The sequence below is a fragment of the Danio rerio genome, chromosome 15 (genome assembly GCF_052040795.2).
Source record: "Danio rerio strain M-AB ecotype USA chromosome 15, GRCz13ab, whole genome shotgun sequence".
Taxonomy (NCBI): domain Eukaryota; kingdom Metazoa; phylum Chordata; class Actinopteri; order Cypriniformes; family Danionidae; genus Danio; species Danio rerio.
In genome coordinates, this window is record NC_141035.1 from 25,831,292 (window position 1) to 25,844,434 (window position 13,143).

Here is a 13,143-nt window from a genome sequence, read left to right on the forward strand (position 1 = left end):
CTTAAGTCCATGTATTATTCAGTGGTAATGGAGTTGACATTGCCTTCTTCTCTCATTTTTTGGGGGCATCGCTTTTTGATTGAGTCAAAGCTGAAGGAGGAGGAAGAATATCATACTGCATTATTTATTATTTAGAGTCTCCGTCTCATAATTTCCCTCTCTGCGCTGTCCAGTCGTCAATATTTATATGTAACGAGATGTCAATTGTTTGAGCGGCGCTTATTGTCCTTGTTTCTGTTATGGAGGACATCTGTTTGAGGGATTTGTGTTCTGCGCCGTTTCCTTGTTTGTGGTGTTGGGTTGGGTTGTGTGAAGTGTGTGTGAGTTGGAGAAGAGCTGAAGGCCACAGCTGAACTATGGAGAGCACTTGAAGATTAGTGCATCTGCAAGCTGTTATTGTGAAGTGAATCATCAGGGAACGGGTGAGAGTTCGTCTTCCTGTGCCACAGCTGAAAGAGAAGCACAAGTCGACAGAACAAAACTGGCTTCATAATGAGGAGCGAGGAAGCAGATCTACCTTGGGATGTTGTCGTTAACTAAAATATAAACAGTAAAAACTTGGCTTACTAGTACTGAAATGAAATATTTGAAAAAAAACATGTCCTGGTTTACATTTTCTTTTTACACACACAAAAAATTTGTAAAATTGATGTTAAAAAAATGGCAACTGTGTTTGTCAGAATTTTACAGTTTGCTAGAAATCATATTTCTCAGTTTTACAGTAAATTAGCATATTCCATAAATACATCACTGTTCTGAAGGTATGTAATCTTTACATTGTACCTTTAGTACACAATTAAATGCATGTGGGGGTGAGAGCCATATACAACGAACCAGTCGTCATCACAAACAGATGTTCCACAAGGAGAGATTTATACAGTGCCTAACATATATAAGTACAATCTCACAAATCTATCTTTTAAATTCATATTTTTAATCGGAAGCTATACAATATTATATCTGTGCATAAACATTAGATTAGTCAGTACTGAAGTCAAATCTGGAGCTTATCTAACAAAATAACTTACGATAATGGTGAAAAAACTAGTACACCCAAATGTATGTTATAGACAAATATTAAATACAAATTTAATAAGAAGACAAATCAAGAGAATCAAAAAAATGTGAAAGAATTAGTTGAAATTTTGTAGGTTTTAGTTATTATTTTATTTTTTTATTTTTTTGCAATACTTTGCTTGAATTTAATTGTATTATCTTTCCATTTCTAAATATGCTTGGTGACTAAAATATAATTTTAATAAATAATAATAATAAAATTGTTTAAATGCACCAAAATACATTGCTATATTTACAGAGAAATGGATAAAAATATTCATATTTAAAATGGGGTGTACTCAATTATGCTGAGCACTGTACTAACTGCTAACATAAACAAGGTGCTCAGTGTTATTTACACAATTGATAAAATCAATCATGGTAACAGACATAAAACTAAATAATGCAATAAACATATTTATCAGGCGAGGCAGTGGCGCAGTATTGCTGTCGCCTGACTGCAAGAAGGTCGCTGGGTCGCTGGTTCGAGCCTCGGCTCAGTTGGTGTTTCTGTGTGGAGTTTGCATGCTCTCCCTGCCTTCGCGTGGGTTTCCTCCAGGTGCTCCGGTTTCCCCCACAGTCCAAAGACATGCGGTACAGGTGAATTGGGTAGGCTAAATTGTCCATAGTATATGAGTATGTGTGTGTGGATGTTTACCAGAGATGGGTTGTGGCTGGAAGGGCATTCGCTGCGTAAAAACTTGCTGGATAAGTTGGCGGTTCATTCCGCTGTGGCGACCCCGGATTAATAAAGGGACTAAGCTGACAAGAAAATGAATGAATGAATGAACATAATTTATCAACATTAGATGTAACAAAACTTTAAATTAGTGATGAAAAAAAAAGTAAAAAGAACCATAGTCATCTCACAAAAAAAAGTATGAAAATGGAAGTGTCATTTATTGAATTCGGGGACAGATAATTTACAGCAATTAAACAATATGTTTTGAGAAAACAATGTTATTTTGGTTACAGATTTGTAGAGTCAACAATAAAATCATAGCTTTTTTACAATGGATTTGAGTTTAAATATTGCTAATTTTCTCATGCTTGCTATAACTTGATGTACTAAAACAACTAAGGCTTAAAAAAAAGCAATAATTAAAAAAATAATAATAATAAATCCCTAAACATTTGTAATTTATAAAATCAACTTTTCACTGGATTTCAACACAATCTCACGGCAAGTTGTAACTTTTTGATTTAGTGGCTAATTCGTATAAAGTCATACGATTTTATGCGTACAGTTTACAGTTTGCTTGCATCCCCCAATGTCGGTTGGGTTTAGAATGCCACACTTTCTGTTTAAAATCGAATAGTTTCACATGACTGAACTCATTCAAATTCATATAAATTAGCTGCTAAACTGACAAAACATAAAATAGTTATGTTTATATTGTATGGGTTAAAATAAAATGTAAATAATTGTTTGGAATTCTGATGACATATCTTTTCAAATAAAAGTTTTTTTATGCAGGAAACAACAATTGAAAAATAAAGAAAACAAAAAAAAAAGCATGTTTCAGCTTATTGCAAAAGTATGCATTAGTTGAATTAAAACTGTTAATTATTCTGTCGATTGAAAGTTTTTATTAGCGTAGTTTCGTGCTCATTGTAAAAAGTAACATGAAATAAGTTAAAAACTATAAACATCTTTTTTTTTTTAAAAAAACATCCAAATTTATTATTTAGTTCCTTGTTCAAACACATTCATTGTCTTTTTGGCTTAGTCCCTTTATTAATCTGGGGTCGCCGCAGCGGAATGAACCGCCAACTTTTCCAGCAAATGTTTTGCGCAGTGAATGCCATTCCAGCTGCAACCCATCAATGGGAAACACCTATACACACTTATTCACACACATACACTACAGACAATTTAGCTTACCCAATTCACCTATAGCACATGTCTTTGAACTTGTGGGGGAAACCGGAGCACCTGGTGTAAACCCACGCGAACACAGGGGGAACATGCAAATTCCACATAGAAATGCCAACTGACCCAGCCGAGGCTCGAACCAGCGACCTTCTTGCTGTGAGGTGACAGCGCTACCCACTGCGTCTCCATGCAGCCCCTTGTTCAAACTACTTATTTAAAATGAGCTGAAACAACAAAATTTGTGAAGATTTTTGGGGACAAGTTAATTGTTTTTTTTGTTTAATCCACTTAAATTTGTAAAACCAACAAAAAAATAACTAACAAGTGAACCTAATTCCTTCATGTTGTCGCAACTCAAATCGTTTGTGTGGAACATAGTATTTTATTACAGTGTGTATGTAAATTTATGTCCCTCCTTCAAAATGTCTGTTTACCCAAAACATTCAAAGTGTTCAAATAAAGAAAAAAAAAACTTATAAATCAAACTATTTAATCCAAGTGTTTTCATGATCAACAGATATAATTGATGCTTTTATCCACCTTTAAACTCTTCTTAATTTTAGTGGTGAATAAAGAAACCATAATAGTATATCAATATTACTAATATCACTACACCATTACTTCCCCTGACTTTCTCTACTTCTAATCCTCTCTCTCATTAGACATATGCTGCAAGGTTTAATCAGCATCACACAAACACCAGATAAACCTCACACTTCTTACATCTTAAAGCACCTTTCTAATCCAAATCTATAATTTAACAGATCTACTGCACTTTCAAGGATTGATTCTTGAAGCTAAAACACCATCTTATAACCTGGTGTCCACTATCCAGAGATTCTCTCTCATTTACAGCAGAGCTCCAGTAGCCCATCATTGTAGAGTAAGAGAGGGTCCCGAGGGGCCGTAAAAGCCCTTGCAGATGCACTTTTGGGTGTCGTGTGATTAGCAGCTCAGCTTCATGGCCGCCAGCAATGGATGCTGTGTTGAGTGATTTGTCATGACAGTCTGCACACATTCTGTCTTCATGTTCTTTCACACAGACACACACACACAACAGTAACTTCAGGTTTTGCCAAAATACAGGTGTCTGGACTGCAGGCAGTTGTTTCCGGCTGCAAAAAGACAGGTCATGGCAGCTTAAGTTGGATAAGCTGGTTTGTTGCTAGTTTACAGTGGTCTAAATGCTTTAATCTTGTTATTTAGAATGAGCAACAGGGGTATCCTGTGAGATATATACACACACACACAACAGGAAAAAAGTTATGTCAAGTTGATTGGTAAAAGCTGACAGTTGTTTAGTTTTTGTTTAGTTTTTTCCTGCTACAGTATTTTTAAAGTAACTTTTTTTAAATAGGAAGAGGTCAGATGCAAAAACCTCTAAATGCAGCATGAGAAACCTTATTCTTCTAAAATGAGCATTTTTATTAGGCCTCAGTGTTTAGGTTCAGTAACTTCACTTTTATGGTAAAAAGTTAGTTCTTTTCAAGGTTGTCAAAGTGAAACAACTCAACATAAATAATGGAGACTGAAAATAATGCTCATTTATGATGGAAATTTCTGATGGCATTGTATATATAAATATATATTTATTACTTCATTTTAAATATTTCTCTAAAAAATGTTTATATAATAATCAATTAAAGGATTATTAAAGAAAAATGTAATGTGTTGATGCTGTTGTAGTGTTATTTTGAATTAACTTCTGCTTTAGAATTTGGATTAAAAGTGCAGTATGTAAGTTTGACACCCGGTGGTTGAACTAGGTATTCCTGGATCAAAACAAAGGCAAGTGCAGGTTTCCAGATTGAGGACCAACTGGAGTGAGTGATTTAAACTGTTTAAAATAAAAGCAACGGCACACGATAGTAGGAATATTTTCCATATTAAAAGGAATTTTCGTCCTAATCAACAACTCCTATTTTTCACAGCTGAATAGCAGAAAACTAACAGTGTTCACCTTAGGTACACCTTATGTGCTTTAGTCAGTGTTAAATTCTAACAATGTGAGTTTGAATGCCATTTTACATTACATTTATTGCCATACTACTAAAAGCAGCAACAGATGGTTCACCTCAGATGTTCATAATGAAATCAACCGTTTGAAATTAAGCTTTAGAGCTAAACACATATGAGTGAAACAGCATGTACATTTAATATTGTAAAGAGGGTAATATGTTTTAAATAGATCATAAACCTTACCATTTTGTGAGTGAGTTCATATTCTGTGCTTCTGAATGGCTTTTAATTTTTGTCATGTTTCATGTGGTGCAAACAGCCAAATTGCTCATTACTGCGTATCTCATCATGAAGCGTGTTGTTAGGAGGACACGTGGTTACAATGTAACCTGTTCACCTAATATTTACCTTTGCAAGATTTTTATTATTTGCTAATTAATAATCTGCGTCTATTTCAAAGTCTGCTACTGTCAGAGGTCACATTTCAGTCACTGGATTCATGCTTTTAAAGCCCTTCTGAATTAATGAATAAAATACGCTGTTTTCCACCAAGGCAGTTTGGGGTGCTGAAATATAACTGGCTAAACTGTCATTAGGCAGGTTAAAATGACCAAAACAAAGAACAGCGTTCTGTCAGGGAAAACACATTATCAAAGCAGAATATCTGACTTCAGCATTGTTTTTCAGATAAACAAGTATGTTCCTTTACCATGTTTCTTAAATATCTGCAAACATATTATGGTATTTAATGCTTTAGAAGAGTCAAAAACTTACATACAGCACCTACATTTTCTTATGTGATTTTAATCAATTTCTGTATGAATATTTTTCAACAGTACTGTTTTTCCTAGTTTGTTTATTTATTTTGGTTTTATTGTAATATTTAAATTATTTAACTTTACTAATTCAATTTGAAATTCAGTGATATTGTAGTAATTGAGATTTTGTTGTAGAATTAATCATTTTAGTTAGATTTAGTTTTATACTTTCTTATTATTATTATTAATATTTGAATTTAAATGTATTCCATTTCAGTAAGCCAAGCCACATTGCTTTTTTATTTTCCTTTTTCATCTAATATTTATATATTTAACATATTTAATGTGGTTTTTATATTTTATTTTGTTTCAGGTTTATTATATTTAATGAGAATGATTTTAATATTTTATTCAACAACACTACAAACAAACATAAATAAGTAAATATCTGAGAAGCCAGACTCTTCTTTAGATTTTCAGGGAATCTTGCATTTATTGCTTTAATCTGGTTTTAGCTCCTTCACATTTTTGACAACCTTTTATCCAAGAAAGTCACTAACAGCTGCAATTACGTTGCATGTGTTTCAGAAAGCTGACTTGGCTGTGGCCGCACTGACCATCACGGCTGAGAGAGAGAAAGTCATCGATTTCTCCAAACCCTTCATGACTCTAGGGATCAGCATCATGTACAGAGTTCACATAGTAAGTTCCTAAAGGTCTAAAGAAGTACCTTGAAATGTGCAGCTTGCACAGTTCTTGTCATTATACAGAATTTTCTTTGACAGGAAGAGTGGGTCGGGGACAGGTATAAGTAAGAAGTATTGGTAAACAAACTCTGCACCAAATTATTTTATCCTTTTTTTAATAGAACAAGACATATGTGCATCATACAAATACAAGCATAACTGGCAAGGCAAGACCTCTATACCTGAGCAAGATCATGAATGCCTTTTTTTATAGTGTGTAATTTAACATGAAACTAATAATAATAATAATAAATGGTAACACCAGTTTGTCACAATTCATACTATCAACTACTGGCTTATTACCTCTCTACTATTAAGATATTAACTGTTCATTAGTAGTTATAAAGTATGATCTTATTCTGCATCCCTAATCCTACTCAAAACCTAAACCCAACTTTTACATTTACTATTAAACTATTAATAAACAACTAACAAGTAGTTTATTAAGCTAGTAGTGTTATGCCGAGTTCAGACTGCATGATTTTAGCTCCGATTTTGACTCACTGACAGGTTTTGAGAATTTGCTGCCGTGTGAAATGTTTTGATTGAAATAACATTAACGATTACCTACAGCCAATAAGAGAGCAGCATCTACTAAAGCCAGGTGAGTAAAATAAGGACATTTTCTACCCCACTAAAGGCCTCTTTCTAATTATCTATTTAATAACACAACATATACTACATGACCTTGCATTGTTTTCATGTCACTTCTTACTGTGTGTTTGGTTGTGGGACGTAGTTTGCAGACCGAGACAAAGTTATCGATGATTCTTCCTATTGTAAAGTCATGAAGTGTGAAACCCCCTGACGCCGATTCATCATGCAATGTAAACAAAGCAGCGACGAAACGCCACCCAAGATAGTCATGCAGTGTGAAAATATAAAATATAAAACTGTGAATTGTGACCAAAACTAAAGTATAACCAAAAAACATTTATAGTACATTTTGTTTATAATCAACACTATATATATATTTTATTATGCATTATAAAAGGTCATAGTTTAGTTTTGTGGGTCTCCAACAACTATACAAGGTCAAAAAATACTATTATGCATAATACACAGAATAAAAAACATAATATGTATTTATTTTTACCTAATTATCCCAATGACTCCCATGTGATTTGTTCAGCTATTTTTTACAAACCCCTCCTGACGCAGTCCTAATCCTAATGCCTCCTAATCTGTTGTGATCGGTAGACTGCGTGCAATTTTATTATTTTGAATTTACTTCTGTTTTGTTATTTTACATTTACTACCATATATATATATATTTTTTTTTTTTTTAATATCAGAAGATATATGTGCATTAGACAATGGAAAGGCAATACCCTTATACTTTTGAGCCGCCTTAAATATTTTTTTGTGCATTTTAATATAAAAAAACAATACAAATTTTTTAAACATTCTTTTGTGAGAAACCACCATATGATCTTTTAATTATTTCCATTTAGCACATATTCAATTCATAATTTCAGCTTGTGCAATTTGTTTACTATATAATGTGTTATTCACAATACGCATTTTTTGTTTTTAAAAAATGTATAATAGATGTCTAATAGACATATAACAAAGTTGTCTTGAATAAACAAGTCTAAATTTAGGATGTCATTGAAAATCTAATAGACCTCTAGGCCAAAACTAGACTAGTCATCAAATAAACCGAAATGAAGGACTACATATATATATATATGACGATTAGTCGAGTTTTAAGCTATTCTTAAGATGTCTCTTAGATTTTCACTGACAGCCCGAGTTTAGCCTTGTTTTAGCCAAGCTGTCTACATTTAGATGTATCTTAGACGTATGTTAAGAACAAAATTGTTTGCTTGGTAATTGTGTGACATTATTATTTTAAATTAATTAATTCAATAATTAATTTTAAATGTCCTACTGCATATGTTTGTGTATGCAATGAGTAGATTGTACATGTGCACAGTGTGCGTGTTACAGCACCCCAGATCAGATGAACACCGTATGAGCTGCTGTTTATTATTTTATTTACACATATGGAATAAATGTTTAGGTGACACCCAATATGAATGATCAAATATAAAGTGCATTGCTGAAATCATCAATCCTTATTGCTGGAGATAAAACTGCAAGTTTTGTTTATATCTTCTAAACACGAAAGTTGCAACACTTTATTTTGATGGTCCACTTGAGTATTAGTAGACTGTCTGCTTAATATCTGTTGATACTGCGCCTTCAACAGAGATATAACTGACTATAAGAAACTTTGCAAGTACTTGTCAACCTAACCCTAATCCCAACCCTAATCTCAACCTAATAGTCTAATTATAATCTAATGAGAATTAGTTGGCATGTAGATGCAATGTAACTTAAGATCAACAAACGGACCATCAAAATAAAGTGTTGTCTCTATTTTGTTGCACACAAGCTTATAACTAGCATATTGCATACCAACACCCAAAAAAACTCTACTGTCATTTCACGGCGACTTTAAAGATCTACAGTGCTCAACAACAGCAGTCTCTAATGGCTGGTGAGGAATAAATAGAGAAATACTTTAGGCCAGAGACCTCAGAGCCTTACCCTTGCAGTAGCAGATGGTGTGAAAAACTGATAAATGTAGTGCTTTCCTTCCCAATCTCAAATTCTCCTTATTGTGACTTGTATCTAATTCGCACCAATAACACCCCGAGCTCTTGCACAGAGCAACACTGAAAATCCAATAGCTCTTTTATTTTTAAAGGCCTGCGCATCATTAATCACAGCCCCTCCCCAAACCCAAGGTGACATGCTGATCTCTCTGTTGGCTAAGTGCCGGATGAAGGCGCTCGCCGCAGCGTGTGCAAACATTAATGTGGCGTCCCAGTAGGGCATTTACACACACAAACACACGCGCGGCTGATTGTTACTCCTGTGTGCGTCTAGCCGTTGGGGGAATCAATGACACCAGGTGTGCAGAAAACTGAGAAAGAGCCGCTCTATTGCATATTTATGAATTTTTGAACATGTTCGTTTTATTTTTAATGTTTCTTGATACTGGATATTCATTTGTGCATGCTCTTTTATATTTTTAAAAAGTATATAAAAATAATAACTCTCTGAATTTTTTTCTATTGCTCTCCAGTAAAATGTCAACATTGTAAAATTGGGAACTATTTAGGACCAAAATAGCTAAATATACATAATAGGGTCATAAAAATGAGCCGACCAAATAATAAACTTAATGTCTTTATATAGTTAATCTGAACTGAAATGTTATGTCATGCACAATTGTGTATGTGTATAGATATGCACAGCATACGCTATCTGACGAAAGTCTTGTCGTCAATCCCAGTTGTAAGAGCAACGAGTAATAACTTGATTTCTAGTTGATCATTTGGAAAAGTGGCAGAAGGTCGATTTTTCAGATGAATCATCTGTTGAACTTCATCACAATCATCACACATACTGCAGAAGACCTATCGGGACTCATATGGACCGAAGATTCTCATAAAAATCAGTCAAGTTTGGTGAAGGAAAAATCATGGTTTGGTGTTACATTTAGTATGGGGGGCGTGTGAGAGATCTGTAGTGTGCATGGCAACATTAACAGCCTGGGATATCAAGACATTTGTGCTGCCCATTACATTGGAAACCAGAGGAAAGGGCCAATTCTTAAGCTGGACAGTGCTCCTTCTCATACTTCAGCCTCCAAATCAAAGTTCCTGGAGCTCCAGGATTGGCCATAGCAGTCACCAGACATGAACATTATTGAGCATGTCTGGGGTAAGATGGAAGAGGCATTGAAGATGAATCTAAAGGATTTTGATGAGCTCTGAGATCCTGCAAGAACGCTTTCTTTGCCATTCCAGATGACTTTATTAAAGGTAATTTGAGTCATTGCAGATATGTATGGATGCAGTCGTCCAAGCTCATGGGGGTTATACACAATATTAATTCTTTTTTACTTTATATTCCATACTGTACATTATTTCTGTAAAGTGACAAGACTTTTTTTCTAAGCGAAGTCAGATATTGCTAATTAAAGAATTTAAAAAAAATAAATTTAAAAAAAATAAATTTAAAAAAAACGTGATCGAGAGGCCTTTGCCTTTTAAAACGCCCATCAGATACCAAATGGTCAACTAGACGTCAAGCTATTATTTGTTGTTCCTAAAACTTAGGACAACAAGACTTTTGTCAAGTAGTTTATGTATACAGTATATTGTATAAATAGATTTTAAAGTAATTTATGAATAAAATGTAAAAAAAAAAACTATTTCCTATAATACAAATGCGTGTGTGTGCCTGTTTGTTAACTGTTATACTTTTTATACTGGATTGTATAATGTGATGGCCATGATTACTTATTTAAAAACTGCTTCTATTGTATTATAATGTTGTGCCTAAATTCACTTGTAATGTTTTAAAGAGTTTAATGTGGCCATCTGCCACATAAAAACATATTCCAGAGTAATTGGCAGTTCATTCCACTGAGGCAACCGCTAAAAATCAGTGAATAAGCCAAAGAGAAGTTAGTGTTAATTATACCTTTTGATTTTAATTAAATCTTTTTATATGTATTAAGTTTTCTCATATGCAAAAAAAAAAGTCTTGTGCCCACACAATAGTTTCAGTGTTGTTTTTTCATGCTTACTGTTTGTCACGTAGAGGTTGGCACCGTAATAAGCACTTTTTAGCATTTAATTACAGTTTCAGATGTAACTAGGTGCTTTTAAGACATGAGATGAACTGCAGTTCAAACTTGTGTATCAAGCTTCAGGAGGCAAACCATATTATTATTATTATTTTCCAAGAACTTTTATTATTAAACTGGCTACAAATGCTAGTTAGGAAGGTCGTTTCAGAAACAGCAAAGCATGTTGATGCATGAACATCTGTTACATTGTACAAATTACTGTACATGGTGAGCTCAGATCGTTTAAGGGGAATTGTTTTTATTATTATTGTTGTTGTTTTATTTGTGTGTGTGTGTGTGTGTGTGTGTGTGTGTGTGTGTGTGTGTGTGTGTGTGTGTGTGTGTGTGTGTGTGTGTGTGTGTGTGTGTGTGTGTGTGTGTGTGTGTGTGTGTGTGTGCGCAAATTTTATAACGACATTGTGTATGACTCATCATTGCAGAAAGTTCAATTCAATTCACCTTTATTTATATAATGCTTTTACAATGTAGATTGTGTCAAAACAGCTTCACATAAAAGATCATAGTAAATTGAGACAATGTCAGTCCAATTTTCAGTGTTTAAGTTCAGTTCAGTTTAGGTCAGTTCAGTGTGGTTAATAATCACTACTGAGAGTCCAAACACTGAAGAGCAATCCATCGATGCGCAGCTCTACAGATCCTGAACCATGCAAGCCAGTGGCGACAGCGGTGAGGAAAAAACTTCACCAATTGGTGAAAGGGAAGAATAAAAAAAACTCGAGAGAAACCAGGCTCAGTTGGGCACAACCATTTTTTCACTGGCTAAATGTCTAGTGCAGAAGCCCTGAGTTTAAAGATCTTAAAGAGCGGGTTGGATTGTAGCGAGACAGAAGGTTGGTTAGTTAAACAGGAGCTAGATTATTTAAAGCTTTATAGGTAAGAAGCAATATTTTAAATTCAATAAGAAACAACAGGCAGCCAGTGTAGGGAGGATAAAATTGGGGTGATATGGTCATATTTTCTAGACCTGGTAAGAACTCTGACAGCTGCATTTTGTACTAGCTTAAGTTTGTTAATAGAGGATGCTGGGCAGCCAGCAAACAGAGCATTACAGTAATCCAGCCTAGAAGTCATAAAAGCATGGACTAGCTTTTCTGCATTAGACATTGATAGCATACTTCATAACTTAGCGATATTTCTCAGATAAAAGAAGGCAGTTTTTAACATGGAATATATAATTTTCAAAAGTTAAATTGCTGTCGAATATGACACCCAGATCTTATATAGAAGAGATAACACTAACTTTGTATCTCTCTAATTGTAAGGTGAGTTGTGACATCTGCTGTGTTCAGGATTTAGGCCAAATAAGTAATAATTCTGTTTTGTCTGAGTTTAAGAGAATAAAATTGTTGGTCATCCAGTCTTTAACATCAATAATACACTCAGCTAGCTTAAACATTTCAGACATTTCATCTGGTTTAGTTGAAATATAAAACTGAGTATTATCGGCATAGCAGTGAAAGCTGATCCCATGTCTTCTAATAATTTCTCCCAGGTGTAGCATGTTCATTGCAAACAACAAATGGCCTAAAACTGATCCTTGGTCAGTTAAGTATGACTTAAACCATTGTAGAGCCTGTCCCTGGACACCTGTAGACTTTAAGCGATTTTATGAAAGGCTTGAATTAACTCCACAACAAATATATCAAATAACCATTGGGAAAGTTCTTACTGTAGTAAGTGAGATCTGCTTCATTCTTGTCTGTCACTGTGCTGTTCATCTACATGAAGGCTCTACGCATATAGGAACGGTGGGCAGAAAGAACTAGCTCATTTGCATTAAAGGCACAGGCAACAAAAACAGCTACAATGTCCAAACAGCTCAAATTTCCCAGATTTAAAAATGTATAATACATGATCTGATGGGTAACCTGAGTGAGTCACATGCCACCAACGCAAGCACATGGAAACACTGCATGTGTGCGTGTGCATACTGTATCAAAATACTTTTGACTTCCAGCAATAAATAATTCATTCATGAGCAGAGTTTCTGTGAAAACTGTTTACACTCTCAATCTTTGCTAAACAGTGGCAAATTATATAGTTTATCTTCTACCACTAGGCTTCTACTAAAGAGGT

The 13,143-nt window shown here is 34.3% G+C and overlaps 1 protein-coding gene across 6 annotated transcripts in view; it reads left to right on the plus strand.

Annotated features, from left to right (window-relative positions):
• The window catches only part of grik4 (glutamate receptor, ionotropic, kainate 4), a 647,123-nt gene that overhangs the window by 603,435 nt on the left and 30,545 nt on the right, over positions 1-13,143 (plus strand). For all 6 annotated transcript variants that reach the window (XM_087284137.1, XM_087284133.1, XM_087284134.1 and 3 more), the window contains one exon: positions 6,238-6,351. In XM_087284137.1, the coding sequence (XP_087140263.1) occupies positions 6,238-6,351 (114 nt within the window). The remainder of the gene's footprint in view (positions 1-6,237; positions 6,352-13,143) is intronic.